Genomic DNA, 18,625 nt, shown 5'->3' with positions numbered 1-18,625 from the left:
AATTTCTAAAATATCTGTGTGTGTTTGTATTTATGACAGTTGCACTGCATATTAGCTATAAAGACCTCTGCCAAATTAATTTAAAAAGGTTATCCTTAACCATTAAAACTGATAACCCAAAATCTGAATCACATGTGCAGTGTTAACATTTGTGAAACACATTGTAGGTTGGAAAAGGTCAGCACACATGAAGCATATTTTATTAAAAAGACACGTAATTGATTTGACAGTCATAAAATTCATTATTAATATAAATACAATGCAATCAGTCAAAGATTTGCAAAAACACACATCTGTGAAGTTTTGAAATAGCGATTAACCCTTTTTTATTTTGTCAAAAGCATTTAGGAAGTTTTGAAAATTCATAAATTTCTGAAATTAAATTAAATACATAAATCTCAGTGAAATGTAGATAATTGTTGAATTGGGTGACATTCTCCTGGTTTGTCATGTTCTGTGAATAAAGGATGCTTTCATGCATGTCACTGGACAAAAGGCTGAAATTTCTTCTATGATCTCAGTAGTATAATTCCTGATCCCACCAACCTGTGAAATAGCAAGAGATAGATTCATCGTCATGGAATGAGAATGGTTAATTTAATGATGATTGAAGAAGAAGAAGATTTTTAAACTTACTTCCTGGGTGTCTTCTCACTCCCAACTTCCTGATCTCATCATAGACAAAGATTAAAATACCAAATGGAACTGGAACAAACCACCACTGAACCCTGAAGAGAAAATAACCCAATGTGTTAACATTTAAAGAACCTTTTGATTTTTAACAAGCAAAAATGATTGTGTAAGTTAGTAAGTATAATATTAAACATTTTCTACCTATTGTCTCAATATTATGTTTTAATAAAAAATGTGTTCTGTAGATTACTGACAATTTGTTTTCCAATCCAGTCTGAACTATGATTTTAAGATGGTGACCATGTAAATGAGGACCTGTGTTTTTACCTGATGGGCATAAAATTGAAGATGTTGGGCATTCCAGGGCAGTAGCAAAGCAGATTACCCAGGCAGAGCTGGAAGACTATGGCGGACACCAGGACTCGGTTCCTGCACACGAAAACATAAAATCTCCCAGTTGGATCTTGTTACAGTCACTTATTAGACCAAACACATGGGAAATTTCCCAGATAAATGTATCAAACTTGTGTTTTGTGTTTAGGAATTGCAAAATTAGTGTTTAACAAAGACTCTGTAGTCAGCTGTAGCTCTTAAGAAAAGTGGCTATACAAGCATCTAATGTTGCCACTTTTCTGACTCTAGTTTCATGTGTTGCACTTTAAGCTCTTTTTGCTTAATTTCAAGACAATCAGCAGGGTTAGCCATCTTGGATAACAGTTAAACACTCAGACAGGAATTATGCTGGTTTTCTACTTTATCCTGGTTTCACAGTTATTGACAAACTAGAAATGTTTCCGCTTCACATTTAGCTAGTAGCAAGTCATGGTATAGACGGGTCTTTGCTGACCTGAAGAAGCCTTGCTGGAATGCAGAGAGACGTCGTGTTTTCCTGATGAGCACATCTGAGATCTGGCAAATCTCTATACTGACGAAAAACACGGTGTAGCACGTATATTCTTGATACAGCCTCTGACTGTAGGTCTGCACACAGAGAAGAAGAAATGAGAGAGTAAGTCCTTCCATAAAGAAATTACAAATATCCCTATTACCAAAAACACTTATAGTAACACTGAAAGTAAAACAGAAGGTCTAAGCTAACCCATTCTTGTCCATAGCTGTCTTGTAAGTCTTGAAGTTTGACGTCTTCCCACTGACCCCGCAGGCCAACGCATAAGAGTGGAAACCAACCCTCCTGAGCCATGGCGGTGAAATAATCAGTAAAACCTGCGTAAGACTGAATGGCTCCTAAAACATACATAGAATAAAAAGGGTCAGAAGTTTCTAAACAGTATGTAGATGCAGAGAGACAAAAATAGATATTCTAAGTATTAGCAGTACCATCTCATCTGCTGCACTTTACAGGATGGACTGAGATAGTTTTGTGTTTGTCATTCAGTTAAGGGTAACTGGGATAAGCAATTCCAATAGTAAAACTGTACTGCATGTATATTTTAATGACACAAACACTTATAGCCACACCTATCTGGAAGTACGAATACACAGCCAGGGCTTCGTTCACTAGGCGATCACGCCGGGGGTTCCTAGGTTTAAGGTGCATGATGTCACTCTCTGCTTTCTCGTATGCCAGAGAAACCGAGGGGAACTACACCAGAGAGAAATAAACATACGAGATATCAGTCCAAAGCACATATGAGAGTGAAGAATATATTAATATCACTAAATCACCCACTGTTAAGGGCTAAACTGTGTGTGAGTGGTGCAAGCAAATATAGGATAACAGCAATCATCACTAGTTAAACCAAATTATCAGCGTAATGACTGTAATTAAGCAATTTTCTTCCTTAAGGAACTGGTACTAATGACATAGTTACTCACAATGTCAGTGGCCAGTTCAATGAACAGGATGGTGATGCAGCCGAGAGGAAGAGGCACGCTGACGGTGATGTAGACCAGATATGGAGTCAGCTCAGGAATGTTCTTTGTTAGCGTGTAGGCAATAGACTTCTTCAGGTTGTCAAAGATAAGACGGCCTACAGACACACATACACAGGTGTGACAACAAAAGGACTCAATGTGCTTTAGCTTTAACTGTTCATTGCTTAGTACAAGCAACTGCAGGATGTTTATAATTACCACAGGTTTTACCTCAAAATCAATAGTACTTTAAGTAGGAAAATATAAATTCACTCTACATACGACCACTTTTAATACACAGCAGAGTTTCTTCTCAAGTCTCACCCTGCTCCACTCCGGTGACAATAGAAGCAAAGTTGTCGTCCAGTAAGATCATGTCTGCTGCGTTCTTCGCAGCATCTGAGCCAGCGATCCCCATGGCGACGCCAATATCGGCCTTCTTAAGAGCGGGAGAGTCGTTCACGCCATCACCTGTCACAGCCACAATGGAGCCCTGGGGTGGTGAAAGATGAAAACAGTCATTAACCTGAACACACTGGGTAAAATGATATGAGCAAACCAATCTCTTCCCCTGCTGCTTCTTCATTCACTGTCCTCACAGGGGGGCCATAGTAAGGTCTAATATCTAATATCTTACTGTAAGGGGACCGTAAGATATTAGCATATGCTTTTATGAAACATGTGCACAACAAGTTTAAAAGTCAGGCCGCGAGTTATGAGGTGGAGGCAGGGTAGTGAGAGATCACAGTGTATTTGTATTTACCAAACGCTGACAGCTCTCCACAATAATCAGTTTCTGCTGAGGGGATGTTCTTGCAAACACCATCTCAGGATGGTTGCGCAGCGCCTCGTCCAATTCGTCGCTGCTCATGTCTTTCAGCTGGCCACCGCTGATCACACAAGCACGAGCTTCACTGTGCAGACACATACATATACATCGTTTATTTATTTGTCACAACATATGCTGAATGATTGTGAGAAATAAACATTAGACTCAAATGTACAGACAGTCAAATGTATAAGCCACTGAAATGGGAATTGTTTAAACTGTGGTCTGAAGCGATGCAGTCACCTCTTGTTGACTTGTTCCACAGGTATGCGCTTCCTCTGGGCAATATCCTCAACTGTTTCACTGCCTTCTGAGATGATGCCAACATTAGCTGCTATTGCCTTTGCAGTAATTGGATGGTCTCCAGTTACCATGATAACCTAAAGTTATGAGAAAAAAAATTGCATTACGTGAGTAAAAACTATTTTTTAGAACTCAAACCATCTAAAAAAACAAGCCGTTTAAGTGTGGCCATAGTAACGCACCCTGATACCAGCAGTACGGCATTTCATCACTGCATCGGGTACAGTGGCTCTTGGTGGGTCAATCATTGAGATGAGGCCAGCAAAGCACAATCCAGATGTGGGGAAATTCATGTCATCCGTTTCAAATTGATAGCCACGAGGAAACTCTTTCTCATTTAGATAAAGGTGACAGAAACCTGGGAGCGCAGGGAAGGATGGTTAAAAACACAAAACCCAAAGCGCCACCAAAATTAATTATGTACTATCAATTATTACGGGCCATAAAACAAAGCTGATTACAGTGAAAATGTTTTGAAAGATTTGCTCAAACCTCCAACAGTGTGTGGCGGGAAAAACAAACAACTCTAGCAACATTTTAATGAGAAGCACTCTAACCCAGTACTCTTTCTCCCAGCCCTCCCAGGTCCATGTAAGCCGTCTGAAAGGATTCGCTCCACTGCTCGTCCAGCGGCAGCTCCTGGCCTTTTACCAAAATGGTGGAGCAGCGTTCCAAAATACGTTCTGGTGCTCCCTTCATCACCAGCAGATAACGCAGGTCCAGCGGATCCTCTAGTTCATGGATAGACAGCTAAGGATCAGACAAGACAATTAAGTAATGTAAAGCTCCAGGTGACCACAAAATGATCTTTTTTTTTATCATTAAGAATGCAGGGATTCATCAAGCATGACAAAATATCTCTGTTGCTACCTGAAACTTGTTGGTAGAGTTGAAAGGCACTTCCACAATTTTCTTAAAGCGGTTTCGGTAGTCCATGGTGTTTCCTACAGTGAGCTCAGTGAACTTGAGCAGAGCGGTCTCAGATGCATCTCCAACCACAATCCGCTATGAGAGGCGGTAAAAGCAATGTGATGAGAACAAATCTTTTCATGAAAGAGTTAGATAATGGGCCACCGAGCTACTATAACTTTATATAATGTTTATAATAAAGCAAGACTAAATGCAACATTTTGCAGGGCCAGAGTTGCACTATATGCAAGCTGACTCCAAATCAAGTCAAACCAAGTTTAATTAAATAGCACAGAGTTCACGTAATTACGTACATATGAGACAGTAACACCAGAGATCATCCTGTACCTTAGGAATGGGTATTCCTTCCTGGTCCGGTTTGAATATAGCTCTGTTGCAGAGGGCTGCAACTCTCGCCAGGGAACGCCATGTCTCTGATGACTGATCGAAACTTTGACCTATGCATATTTGATTATTGTTATAGAACTGTTTACAGCAATACAACTGGGTGATTTCAAAAGGCACTGCTTTAAATGTGCTTATTTACCAGACTGATCTTCTGTGGTATCAGCAGCGTGAACGTGGTTGTCAAACCAAAGGTGAGCTACAGTCATCCTGTTCTGGGTCAGTGTGCCCGTCTTATCCGAACAGATCACTGAAGTGGAGCCTAAGCACACAAGGGTCAAAGGTTACACACGCGTCTTCTAAACGTACGAGAGACTGGATTTTATGAGGACATTTTTACGATGTTATGAATTGCATACGTGATAAACTTTTTGATGAATGGCAATGACAGTTTTTATTCATAAGACATTTCATTACATAAGCTTCATATGAAAGAGAAAACATAAAAAATGTAGGTTTATTATAACTTGAGACAATAAAACAGCCAAAAAAAACCAAAACAATTTAACACACAGACAGATATAAACTGTCAAGCCTGTGGAAAACCACTCAGCACATTATTATTAACTAATATCTAAATATTGCCAAACTTGCAATGATTTTATCACCACAATTGAACTCAGTGAGACTTTAAATAATCTAATTATAAATAAAATGATCCCTTTCATCATGAAGTGATTTTATAATAAGCTGTCTCCGCTGAGTAACAGTCTGATATGCTGACCTAATGTCTCCACGGCCTCCAGGTTCTTCACAACACAGTTCTTCCTGGCAAGTCGCTTAGCAGTGAGAGACAGACAAACCTGTCCAAAAGAAACAGTTTGTTATGGGCTGGTGTGTTACTACAAAGAAGAACCACAGAGAAAACGAGTAACTGTGTACTAATACACAACACGTGATTCTTCAAAATGAGCACTTGTAAAGCTGGGTTCTCTTATTATAAGACAGACAGGTATTTGACACACACAGATGTTATAGTAGATGTGAAACTTACGGTTACTGTAGCAAGTAGCCCTTCTGGCACATAAGCCACCACAATAGCCATGAAGAAGATCATGGCTTCCAGGAAGGCATATCCAATAAACATGGCAACCACAAAGAAGGTAAACCCAAAAAAGATCGCAAGACCAGCAATGATGTCCACAAAATGCTCAATCTCGATAGCGATAGGCGTCTTCTCGTTTCCTACACCACTTGCTAAGCTGGCAATCCGACCGATGATGGTACGATCGCCTGTGTTAATGATCACGCCAGTGGCCACACCTGGAGGGGAGAGGAGATACTGTATGTTTGTTTACCATGTTTAGTTACTGCTTCTGCTTCACAACAAACTGAAAAATATTAGCAGAAGCCATCATAGACCTATTTTAGGCAAAGATAATGTGTTAAAGAGTACAAAAGCCAACCCTGTTATCTAATGTACCTTCCAGACAGGTTGTGGAGAAGAAAGCAATGTTCCTGGTCTCCAGGGGATTCTCGTGAGTACATTCGGGGCTCCTGGTTTGTGGTTCAGACTCCCCAGTCAAGGACGAGTTGTCAACCTGGCACACAAAGTATATTTACAAAAGATTTCCTACATATCTGCATGTTGAAATCGAGATAAGAAACAGAGGTGTGCGATAATGGACCGAGCTCTTTCATGTTTTTAATTCCATTAGCCAAGTAAATGTGAACCTTTTAGTGTCCCTCCATTATTCAAATCATCAACTCGTGTTATTTAAAGAAATTTTACTTTTTAAACTTTGACCATAGGCCTGCATTATAACATAGCATTATAACATTTCTAATAAAGTATCCAATGCTATAGGACAGTATCCTGTCCACAGTGCACTGCAGTATGTGTGTATTTTACCTTGCAGCCCTGACTAGTGATGATGCGAATATCAGCAGGGACTCTGTCTCCTCCTTTGATCTCCACCAGATCCCCCACCACTAGTTCGTTAGCATTGATCTGGTTCTTCTGACCATCACGGATTACTAGGGCTTGCTAATGTTGGAGAGTGGGTTGCCAGATTAGACAAGATGAAAGAGGATTAAAACATGAAGGCCAGAGAGATATAACAGACGTCATTAATAATATAGGCCAACATTTGGTAACATTTTGACACCTGCATTTGTGCAACTTACTTGTGGAACTAGGTTTTTGAAGCTGGCAATGATGTTAGTACTCTTGAATTCTTGGTAGTAACCAAAACAACCGGTTACCACGACAACAGCAATAAGGACAATGGCCAAGTACAGCTGGAGTGAGAGAGAGAGAGACAGAGGATGTTAAAATAGGACGTCGTTGCCCTCCTTCCCACAGTCTCTCTTCATTTGCCTCCCAGTTCTCTCCGATACTTCCTGCTCAAATCAATTTACATGAGCCATAATGCATTCGGTTCAGTTGTACACTAAAGGAGAAGCAAGAGAAAGGGAAGAGTGCTGACTCACATCATCAAAGCTTGTGAGGTTCCCTCTTCCAAGTTCAATTCCAAAGGCGATGAAGCAGATAACAGCGGCAACCCACATGAGACACTGAAGGCCTCCAGCCAGCTGCCTGGCAAACTTCACATACTCAGGAGTTCCTTTAGGAGGCTTCAGCTCATTAAGACCATCTCTCTCCAAGACCTCTCGGGCGAATGAGGAGGTCAAGCCCTGTGGATGGAGTACAGAGCAAGACACATGAAAAAAAGTGAACTTTAAAAAAGGACAGAGGCACTGCCTTTGTCTTGTTTAATGTTGCATAATAAAGAATAAATAAACAAGACTGAAATAAAAGATGAGAAATGTCTTACTTTATCGACACTGGTGGTGTACCTCATTTCAAGCTCTTCAATTGTTATTTCATGGTCATCCTGCAGAAGGAGACAGACAAAATTACAGATTCAGAAATCTTCCAAAGGGGAGTGAGCTAAGGTTATGTACTCATATCTAAATTGATGCATTTGGTCAGATCTCAACAGCAGCTGGAATAAGTCATAAAAGTAACGTGGAAAGTGATAGAGCCTTTATTCAACTAATGCCCAATCCTTTCTACATGATTAAAGGTGATAAAAGAACAGAGCTTTCTTAAAATCACTCACTATATCCATTTCTTTTTTCATGCCCTCCAGCTTTTCCTTCTTCTTCATCTTTTTCTTCTTCTTCTTGTCCATGTCGCCATTCATTTCGAACATGTCGTATGAGTCCTGAATGCAGGTAGATATGGAAACAATACTTAAGTCCATATATTTTTGATGGTGAAGAGACCAAAACAAAAATAATTTCATACATTTGGTATACACAGCACCCTTCAATGTGACCTTTGTATTGCTAACATTAAATGCTTCTTAAATGAGTTTTTTGTTAAATTATTTTTTTACCACTTCATTACAAAACCCACAGATGAACTGTACAGTTAGATAAATAATACTTATGTATTTATGTATATATCTGAAATTATGTATTGCTATTTCAACTGAGGCATTTCTGTATACTGCACAGTTATTTATAGACATCTATAAACATATACGCTTTTTTGAACCCATTCCCAAATATACCAGAAACTACAAAACAGGTCCATTTTATTTTTATATTAGATCGACCTGCTGCTCTTTTTCACGCTTAATTCATAATATTCTGTGTCACCTACTTTCATGGTTGCAGGTGTGACACGGGAAGGTTCTCCCAAATCAATGGAGGTCCACACCACTCTGTCCTTCTTTGCCCCCGAAATTTTGTCACTTAAGGTACAGTCCCGAACACGCGCCCTGTTTCTCACTCTCTCTCTCACACACACGCGATCTTACACACACACACACAATGGTCTGAGACACAACAAATTTTCTGGGAAAGGTTTTTATACCTCAAAAAGTCCTTTTAATTTGCACATGCGCACTCCCACTGCTGGAAACAGACTCGTGTTTATCAAGCAGCCTGCGTAAAATGTCACCTCTAGTCAGGTTACACGGAACACACACACACACACACACACACACACACACACACACACAAGCTTATGATACGAGTGAAACTGTATTGTGTATCTCTTATCTAACCTTAGCATGTTTTTCCTGATAAACTGAATGAAATTAAAAGCAAGGAACAGTGAAGGTTAATAGAGACCAATGTCATTCCAACCACATAATCTTAACATTGCAGTGCACCCACTACCTCTCAATATTGAACAACAATCTACTTTACATTGATAGATTCTGATAAATTCAGACATCTAATTGACTGAATTATTGAAAATAATTCACTGATTATTACTAATTATATAAGTATATAATAAAATGTAGTTCTGATGGAAAAGATGTGAAAAAACAGACATAACTAAAATTCACACCCTAACAGCTGTGCCACAGGACCAGACAGCCAATGACGGCCTGCAGCTCCACAAAGCAAAATACAAACAAAAACATCAGAGGGGAAATTGCCTGCAGCTTGTGTTAATCAGCTGTCACACCTGCTGCCAATCTCAGCTTATCCGCGGTGCTGGAGCAGGTTACCTCGACCACAGAGGAAGGTTAATGGTGTCAGCGTGTTCACTGATGTCGCTTGCCTCCCGCTGCAAGCTGAGTGTCGCAGAGACTGGCACTGTGACAGCTCATACTCGTTCGGTCTAAGCCCATATCCTCCTCCGTTTACAGCATTAACCCCAAACTACAAATTAATTTTACCAGTTCCTTCTACCTTATTCTGAATCTCCACCTTTACTGGCTATTTGACTTTTAAACATTAGCAATTGCAAATCAATCGATTTAATCCAAATCAAAAAACTGTAATGATGAATAGGCTATTTGGTTAATAAGTACAAAAAAAGATTTAGCTTGTATAGAGACCGTCGTGTTGAGGGACAAAACGTTTAGTAGTTTTGACTCAGTTTGGACTTTGCTTATCAGATATTAGATTGGAAAGACGCAAAGAAGAAAAAATATGTAATTTTTAGAAATACATTTAAAAATAATAAATGGACAGTTCAGAGTTGATTTATGTATCAACATATACTTTAACTATAATAGCCTGTGGTTATGTACCAAACGGAGTTAAGGTCATACTGTCCCTTACCTGTTCCTACGTAGAACTCTTTGCATGCTGTGTAAATAAAAAGATAAATAGCAGGTACGATAAGCTGTGAGAGTCAATATTATACCACACTGTATAATAGTCTGTACAGTGGTTAGATAATCAAAGTACTTTTATCAGCTCTAAGAACGCAGTGCTGGAGGGTGGATAGGTGAGGGGAAACTCTCTGCTCAGATTGTCGTCTGCAGGGCCCAAACATGACAGAGCCTCTGCCGTGTTTTTACAGATGTCTGCAGACACTCATTGTTGTAACCACTCTCCCTTCCTCATTTATACATACTGACAATGGCTTGAACGCAAAATTTCAAATTTTTAAATATTGCTCCATCAGACCTCTCGCCACTGATTTTTGTTCAGTTTATGTAATTTGACATATATCAGCCTTTTCTCCCCGTTTCTCTTCCTTAAGCATGTCTTCATTACAGCCAACCTTGCACAGAGACCATTTCTGATGAGGCTCAAGCAAACAGTAGATGGGTAGAATAAAGGTCCAGATGCATATCTCATGTTCTGTATCAGGACTTTGCTTAATTGTTTCCAATTTCATGAAAACATGACTTTCAGATACTATTCATCTGTTGTAAATAGTGTTTTGGGCTGCTACTTATTCTTTTGTCCTCCATCCAGGGCTGAACTCTTAGTCGAGGTGGCTCACCATGATTACTCAGTATATATTTGTTATTGAAACTGACACAAGTTTTAGTCAGTTGGTACTATAAGCAGTGGCCATTCACTGGTCAAGTAGCCATTCATTTTGCCTGAACCCTTGAACTTCTCCCTTCCTTATTATGTCCCTCCATCTATTTTCTTACCGAGTTAATTTAACCCCTCCTTTGTCTCTTCCTCACTCTGTTGTTGGGGCTGCTGTCCCGCCTCCTGCACTTCTCCATGACTAATGCTAACAACAGCAGCCTCCTGTGACTGTGAGAAAGTCACCATAAAAGGTTTGTATTTTGTTTGATTTTGCTGGTACTGTGTGTGTGTGTGTGTGTGTGTGTGTGTGTGTGTGTGTGTGTTTGTTTGTTTGTTTTTCTCTCTCTCTCAGCTTTTCAGCTCTACCTTTTCACCACTTTCATTAGACTTTCCATTGGCCCATTAAATCCAGGTATGCCACATTCAGACAGTCCAGCCCTGCCTCCACCGCTCTGGTTTCCCCAAGTTTTTGTTTTTGCTGTAGCTCTTTGGAAATCACTTTGCCTGTCAAAATGGTAACCTACAATAATATGGAAAATAAAATGGGAACTAGTGATGGGTTTTTGTGCCTAAAGATAGAATTTAAAATTAGTTCTTTGCTAAGTTGTCTGTTATGTGTAGACACAGCACTGGTTCGCCCCCTTTTTAATGATTCTTTGGTCAATGTTAAGTGGCTGATCAAAAACAAAAAAAGAAGAAGAAGAAGAAAAAGAGAAAGCCCAATTCCTGTGAAAATGGCCAGGTACAAGGACAGTGCTGACGAATGAAAAAGCAGCCAATGTCGAAAGATTGACTGACCCTCAGAAAATCTGTAGAACTTGTCGGGCGACTCCAGCCAATGACAGCGACATCCGCTGATCACGTGACAGCGTCCGACGACGTCAATTTTCTGCGACCACCTCTCCTAGACACTTTCCATGTGAACAACTTTCGCCAAAATGATCGTAAATTAAAGGTAAGCCTTTGGTTATTTGGGTAGCCGGTGAAACCGTGCAGTGAGTCTGCTCTCCGACGCACAGACACGAGTATTATGAGGGGAGGTAGATGGCAGACCGGCGTTTCACTGCGCCTCTTCCTCTCTACAAGGTCAGGATTCAACGTTACATGACAAGACCAGCGTGTTCTCTCTTGCTGCCGGGTTCCGTGTAAAGAAGATGGGTTTTAATCAGCGTTACAGTGGCATGTACTGCAGAGCTAGGCTTAGATGCATTATTGACGAAGAAAAACTGCGTACCACTGGTTACACAACCACTTTTATCACCATTAGCGACGCTGTTCAGGAAATCTGTATCACAAGTAGAAGATGAAACATGGCTAAAGCATTTGGCGGACTTGAAAATGTGTTAACTTGTAGTGAGATTTAAAAGGCGACCCTTTTCTTATAGCCACACTTAATGTTGAATTCTTTACTGCCCCCTCAGGTTTAAAGTGGGATGGTGACACCAGCTGCTGAGCCGTGAGAAAGCCCTTCTTTCCTGTCTTTAGCCACTCTCTGTCTCTCAGACTCCATGGCTGGCCGCCTCCTGGGCAGATGTGCCCGTCTGCTCTGCAGGTCCTCCTCTCAGGCCTCAGCTGCTGCTGCTGCTCGCCTACCTCTATCTGCTGCTGGGCCTGCAGAGTATCAAAGAGCCAAGGGCTGGCCATGGCTCACAGAGAGGTCAATGTGTGAAAGAACAGCAGTTACCAAAGAAGACCACTATTCAGTGAGCCCTACTCGCACACAGCTGGACGAATCGGTGGACAAGGCAACAGTGCCAGAGGACATCCTGTCTGCTTGGGAAAAGTATGGAGGTAATGGTAATCAAGCTGCCACCGCCCTCATGAAGTGGGCCCAGCTGGTACTAAAAACCAAGGGAAAGTTTAAGGAACAACAACCAGAACTGATGATGGATTCAAGGCTCCTGGATATGATGAATACTTTATCTCGGCAGGTACATGAGTGAAGTGCACTAGCTCTGCCCTCATCTATTAAAGTTATCAACATTCAAAAGAACTTTAAGCTTGTCTGTTGAGATAAATATCTCATTTATCTTTGTGTATTCAAGGTGGCCTCTGTGTGGAACAGCAGTCTAGTGTCTGTCTTGCGAACTCTCTGGATTATGGGTGTTTCCCCCGGTGATCCGGTGCTCAGTTCTGTCCAGACAGAAGTCCTGTGGAGAATTCGAAGGCTGACGTACAGACAGCTGGGCTACTTGGTAGACTGGGGAGCAGGCAGGAAAGCTCAGCAGGATGTGGAACTAGTGAACGCTACGCTTAAACAACTTGAACTGCGCTGGACTGAGATTGATGATACGAAAACTGTCAGTGCGCTGATATCCAAAGGAGAACGCATGTCGCCAAGCTTGATGGACAGACTGGAGGACAAGGTATCAGACTTCAAATAACGGTCACCTTTAAAACACGGTTAAAGTTCCAGTTTTGAAGTTTAAAGTTTTAATGTCAGTGTTTTAGGCAGATTTCTGTGTTTAAAAGTTTGGCCCTTCTCACTGGGTTAAAGTCATTTACATGCAATCCCTTGAGATTGCTAAATGGAGAAAGCACGTGTGAAATTTTATATATATATTATAGAAAAAGTTGAAATATTAATGTGTTGATTAGAAATGATAAAAATGATTGTGTCTGTAGTGGCAGCACAGTGAAAGTAACTTAGAGTTAGACACTGTGTCCATATACATAAAACTCTGTACAGAGATTTTACCTAGTATTTAAGGCAGCGATACAGTCATCTTCTTCTTTTGGAGTATAAATATAACCTAAGCTTACTGTCATTTTCCTCTGTGCATTTATTCTAATATCATTTTACTGTTTTCATCTACCGTAACTCACTATTATCATTTTTATATTATTACTCCATTCCCTAATTATTATTATTATTATTGTTTTTATTCTTCTTTAATTACTTGTGTTGTTTCTTTGTTAATTTTAATTGCTTATGCAGCTGGGCAAGATCAGTTGTGTTTAATGTGCTATATGAATACACTGATTTGACTTGACATATATTGAAATCATATGAAGGATCCTCTTTCTCCACTTTTAGGCTTTGGAGCTTGCAGAGGGCTTTTCAGGAGAAGATATTCGCAAAGTCTGTGTATCTTTGGCAGCTCAGAGTCGCAGAAGCGTCCCACTTCTCAGGGCTCTGTCCTACCACCTTCTCCAGAAACCCTCGGCAGAGTTCACCACACCTTTGATAATGGACATGGCCTTTGCATACGGTAATAACACCATAAATAATAGGCTATGTATGTGTTATCATCACAAGTCTTTATATTAGGTTTGATAAACCTGATGAATGAGGTTTTGTTGTGTTTTGTATATGACTGTCTGCTCACACGCTCTGCGCTGCTAACAACAGAACCTTTATCATTGCTTTTAGGGAAGCTGAGTTTCCACCATTCTCAGGTATTTCAGCGAATGGCCTCGGAGTTATTACCCAGAGTCCCTGAGCTCAGTTCTGCTGACATCACACGCTGTGCTAAGTCACTTGGTTTTCTCAAATGGCTCCATATGCCTCTATTTGAAGCCTTTGCTGAGGTAAGTAATCAGCCCCTGATAAAAGTCATTTTCAAAACATTGTGCATCTGTGATTTCAAATTCTCTCTCTATACATTTTGTTTTATCAGCACTACACAGCAAACAGCGACAAGTATACTACTTCTCAGCTGTGTAATCTGCTCATGACTTTTGCCAGACTGGGCTTTCAGCCCAGCAAAGGAGAAGAGTTCTTTAACAAGGTGCTAATGTCATTAAAGGCTTTTTGTTGATTGTGCACATTTCGTTCTTCTTCCTAACTGAAACGATTGCTCTCTGTGCTGTTTTGATTAAAGGTGCACTCTGTGTTGGAGAAGGCTGTCTCAGGCCTGGAACCCTTTCTGAAAACGGATGTGGTTTGGTCTCTGTGTGTGCTACAGCAGGCCAAACCCCACTATCTCATTCCCCTCATACAGCAAAATCACGTTTCCAAACTTTCAGGTAAGAATCGGTACTGTGTGTGCGTTTATCCTCAATTCTCAGTTCTGCAGATATGCGCTTTATGTGACACAGCAGGCTCACACAAGTAAATCAGGTTTCCTCTAAATTGTCAGACGTTCAGGGTGAAATACACGGCCTGCTCCTTTAAAGTAGGAGAGGCTGGTGAATGTGCTTCAGGTAACTGATAAGGAAGCCCCTAGCACATTACCAAAATTCCTGGTATGCGTTGAGGCAGAAACAACAGATGATAACAGCAGGACATCCAATCAGACCCAGAAAACCAGCACAAAGATTGTTTTGCCAAATAAAATAAAAGACTTGAAAAACATCCCTCCCACAATTCAGAGCTGAATCCCCACACAGCACCTATGTGATACCACAGGCTGAAAGTTTTACAAGCTGAAACATGGAGGAAATGTTCACCACAGTTGTCATGGAGACCGATACATAAAGCAGCTCAAAGATTGTAAACTAAATAGTCATACCAGAATAAAGAGCTGACAGGAACATGTTGGCATGGGATACTTTTTTAGTGCAGTTGATTCATTTTATTCTGACTTTATGTGCATTACAATAATCTAATGCTTGTTTTACCTTTAGTGCAAACTTCTTAAAGTATATTTAAAAGAAAATGGAATTTAGATACAAAATATGATACTGTTCCGTTTAAAATAAATACTGAGCTGCCTTGGTGGTGGTCTGCGTTCTCTGAGTGTCTCTTGCATTTTATGTTGTATTTGTTCAGTTTTTGAGAGATTTTGAGTTTGTTCGGTTGCTACCTTTGCAAGGTCTCCCGTGTAAAACCAGATTTGATCTCAGTGGCACTTCCTTGTTAAATAAAGGGAATAGATAAATGAAAATAAATTGGCCCCGTAGTTTTCTTAATCACAGGTTTTAGCCCTAACTGTGGTTGGTGTGCACAAACAAAGACAATTGTATAGACCTCTTACCACTCACAGTAGCTGGTGAAGTAGAGCTGAGTGACTGAATCAATGTAACTGCAATGCAGGGATGCTAACCACGAAACTGTCTGGGCTATATAGGCAAGACAGGAAGGAAACTTTTAAGGAAAAAAATAAAAAAATATATATATATAAAAGACCTCAGATTTCTCTGATTCCCATCTTTTTTTCTCTTTTTTTAACGTTGTGTTGTAGTGTCTTTCTGGGCATTTATGGTTAACTACCTAAATACCATTCCTGCTCAGCAGATGGCAGTACCACACCACTATACTTCTGACTGGACAAGATTGATCATCAGTCCCATTTTCCTGTAGAGACAAAAAATTGCTTTGTTTCCTCAAACCTTCTTGTAAGGGTTTTGGAAGCCCTGTTGCCAGTGAGTTGTCGTCACTCCTTCTCTTTCCTTTGTGTTGTTGTTTTTTTTTTTCCCTCACTATAGAAGGAAGTCCAGCTCGAGCAGAGAACTACAAACTGAAGCTCTTGCATATCGCTGCTACTCTCAGCTTGGAGCATCCTGGTTCTTTGGATACTCTGTCCTCTCAGAGTGTCCCGTCTTTCCCGGCCAGCAGCTCCCCCCTGTCCCCTCTGCAGAGAACCCTGAGAGAAACATTACTGAAGTTTGTGGGCGGGAGGTCAGAAGCCCTTCGCATTGGTGCTGACACAGTGTATGGATGGACTATTGGTAAGGAGATATAATAAGCCTGGAGATATAATATGAGATTACATGCTTCATCACTACTAGAGCGGTTTTGTTTTTTATGTTCTCAGATGGTGAGCTCGTCGTGGATGCTGACAACAAACCAGTTGACATGGTAACAATAAAAGCCCCTCATCTACCAAGCGGAGGAGGAGATCAGGCTTTACCCACAGGAGCACGGCGGTGAGTCATAGGGAAGAGTCATGTGGGTTTGGGTACTTAAAGATTTATTTTGAGCTTTTTAATGTTGCAGCATCTTTTGCTCCAGGAATCTAAATATATTTGTCCTCCTGTTTCCCCACATATGTTTTTTTTTTTTTTTTTAGGGTAGCTTTCTTATCTTGGGAATTTCCCAACTTTGGCTCAAAGAGTAAAGACCTTCTGGGACGTTTTGTCATGATGAAGCGACATCTTCAGTTGGCTGGCTTCATCACAGTAGAGGTGAGTAGAAGCCAGCGTTGTAGCAGTGCCTGAGATGGTGGTGTTTCCCCCCCCGCCCCACAGTGACTGAATAATTTTCTCTATATAGGCTGAACAGCTCTGTTTGTTCTTTAGATTAGTTTTTTTTATTGCCCAAACTCAAACACACACTAAAGCCAACTGAAATAGAGATCTTCTGTTTTTGTTCTCTGCTCGTGAGCAATATTTCAAAGAAAAGAAGCAGAGAACCAGCACCGCCGCTGCTGCTGTTTCTGTCAGGCTGATTGTGTGCAAACAATGGAGCTAATACTTGTAGAGCTGAGAGTCAGGTGGGCCCCGCTGCAGTCTGTGGTATAAATAGAGCTCCAGCCGCAGCTCTGCCTCATCTAGGCCAATCCAAGCTCTGTCTCTTCTCTCATCTAGGACAATCTCCTTAGCCAACTGTATACTCACTTGCTTGTCGGGTTGCAGTGTTTCAGACTGTATTAACTGACCAACTATATGAATCTAAGAGTGAAAACCAACATTTTATTTTAAATATACATCTTTAATGGTGACAGATGGTCATCAGCTCTGTAAACACATGCTTTGTCTGTTTTATTTTCTTTCAGGTGCCGTATTACGAGTGGCTGGAGCTCAAGACAGAGTGGCAGAAATTAGCCTACCTCAAAGATAAAATGGGGAAGGCTGTGGCCGAGGACATGGCCAAGTGAACTGGGCAACATTTGCAGGCTCAGCTAAATCAGAGCTTTCCCAATCAAATGTGGGACCACCGGGAATACACACACCCACGTTCACACACTCAGAACAGAGCAGCATTGCAGAGAAGCTCTCATATACTGGCACGAAAAAAAGAAAAGGAAAAAAAAAAAGCATATAATTTCCATCTGGTTCCCTTGGAAACGTGTGGGGCTTTCCCTGTTTCCATGGTGACAGTGATAGAGTTTTGGAGCCAGAGAGAGGCTGAAATGAACACAAGGCTTCTGCAGAAATTTTATGATCGAGGACTAAGTCATCAGTGGTGACAAGGCAAAACCGAAGCAGCACGGCTGTGTTTCAATTTGTTCCTAATGTGCTCAGCGTCAGGGTGTGAATATACTGAAATAACTTATCTCTGAATGTGTGTCATCTTGTGATGGAATAAATTGTTTTATTTAATTTTCTTTTACCTCCCTTTGTGTTTTAATGCTGTTGCATTCGTTTGCTTTGAGTGGCACTCAGATACAAGATGCTCAATTCTGTGTTTCGCAACTGGTTTGCACATCGTGTGTGTGTGTGTGTGTGTGTGTGTGTGTGTGTGTGTGTGTGTGTGTGTGTGTGTGTGTGTGTGTGTGTGTGTGTGTGTGTGTGTGTGTGGATCTTCTCACTGCTATGTCAGATAAAATGACGAGTCATTTGATGCCCAGATTTTCTGTATTGAGCGGCAACATGAATTTTGTGAATGCGTTATCTCTTAAATAACTCCACCGCATTTGAAGTAATTTTTCCAAACTTCATATGCATGTGCATTAATGTGCATGTTTACTGAAGCCCAGCAGTACTGCCACGATGAAACATGCTAGGGTAAACTTCACTGATAAAACACGTTGCTCACTTGAAACTGCTTACACATCATCATGGACAGCTGCAGCAGCTCTCAGTTGTGGCGTATAAAGGAAGACTGACAACTGCAAACCAGGGCAGAGGAGAGAACTTAACGATGGTTAAAGCACTGCGTGGATAAAACCAGAGCCAAGAATGAGGCAGCAAGAAAGAAAATATTACTTAACTCGAATGCACTTTCCAAAAAAATCGATTTGAGATTGCTGCTTCTTCTCTCCTTTGTTTCCTGCTGTTTAAAAGTTGCAGCTTAGTGGTGTTAAGCTAAATTTCATGATAAAA

The 18,625-nt window shown here is 40.8% G+C and overlaps 2 protein-coding genes across 3 annotated transcripts; one reads left to right on the top strand and one right to left on the bottom strand.

Annotated features, from left to right (window-relative positions):
• Positions 1-25: 25 nt before the first annotated feature.
• On the bottom strand, positions 26-8,709 carry LOC113032359 (potassium-transporting ATPase alpha chain 1). Its single transcript, XM_026185253.1, has 24 exons — positions 8,568-8,709; positions 8,020-8,124; positions 7,732-7,791; positions 7,388-7,591; positions 7,082-7,195; positions 6,807-6,941; positions 6,378-6,495; positions 5,949-6,217; positions 5,679-5,757; positions 5,097-5,216; positions 4,898-5,007; positions 4,511-4,645; positions 4,198-4,390; positions 3,823-3,998; positions 3,581-3,717; positions 3,272-3,422; positions 2,833-3,001; positions 2,470-2,624; positions 2,113-2,236; positions 1,733-1,878; positions 1,481-1,614; positions 961-1,062; positions 637-728; positions 26-546 (listed from the first exon to the last, which is right to left on the bottom strand). The coding sequence occupies exons 1-24, from the start codon at positions 8,571-8,573 to the stop codon at positions 518-520; spliced, it is 3,063 nt and encodes a 1,020-aa protein (XP_026041038.1). The 5' UTR covers positions 8,574-8,709; the 3' UTR covers positions 26-517.
• A 2,779-nt stretch (positions 8,710-11,488) lies between these two features.
• Positions 11,489-17,907, top strand: tbrg4 (transforming growth factor beta regulator 4). Of its 2 annotated transcripts, none has more exons than XM_026185679.1 (11): positions 11,489-11,651; positions 12,118-12,627; positions 12,742-13,062; positions 13,734-13,908; positions 14,070-14,227; positions 14,317-14,427; positions 14,521-14,665; positions 16,067-16,309; positions 16,396-16,507; positions 16,651-16,765; positions 17,356-17,907. In XM_026185679.1, the coding sequence occupies exons 2-11, from the start codon at positions 12,205-12,207 to the stop codon at positions 17,455-17,457; spliced, it is 1,905 nt and encodes a 634-aa protein (XP_026041464.1). In that variant the 5' UTR covers positions 11,489-11,651; positions 12,118-12,204; the 3' UTR covers positions 17,458-17,907. The 2 variants fall into 2 exon arrangements, with proteins under 2 accessions (XP_026041464.1, XP_026041466.1); XM_026185681.1 differs by lacking the exon at positions 11,489-11,651 and adding an exon at positions 11,667-11,782.
• Positions 17,908-18,625: the final 718 nt, after the last annotated feature.

The sequence above is a fragment of the Astatotilapia calliptera genome, chromosome 11 (genome assembly GCF_900246225.1).
Source record: "Astatotilapia calliptera chromosome 11, fAstCal1.2, whole genome shotgun sequence".
Taxonomy (NCBI): Eukaryota; Metazoa; Chordata; class Actinopteri; order Cichliformes; family Cichlidae; genus Astatotilapia; species Astatotilapia calliptera.
This window is presented reverse-complemented; position numbering and strand designations above follow the sequence as displayed.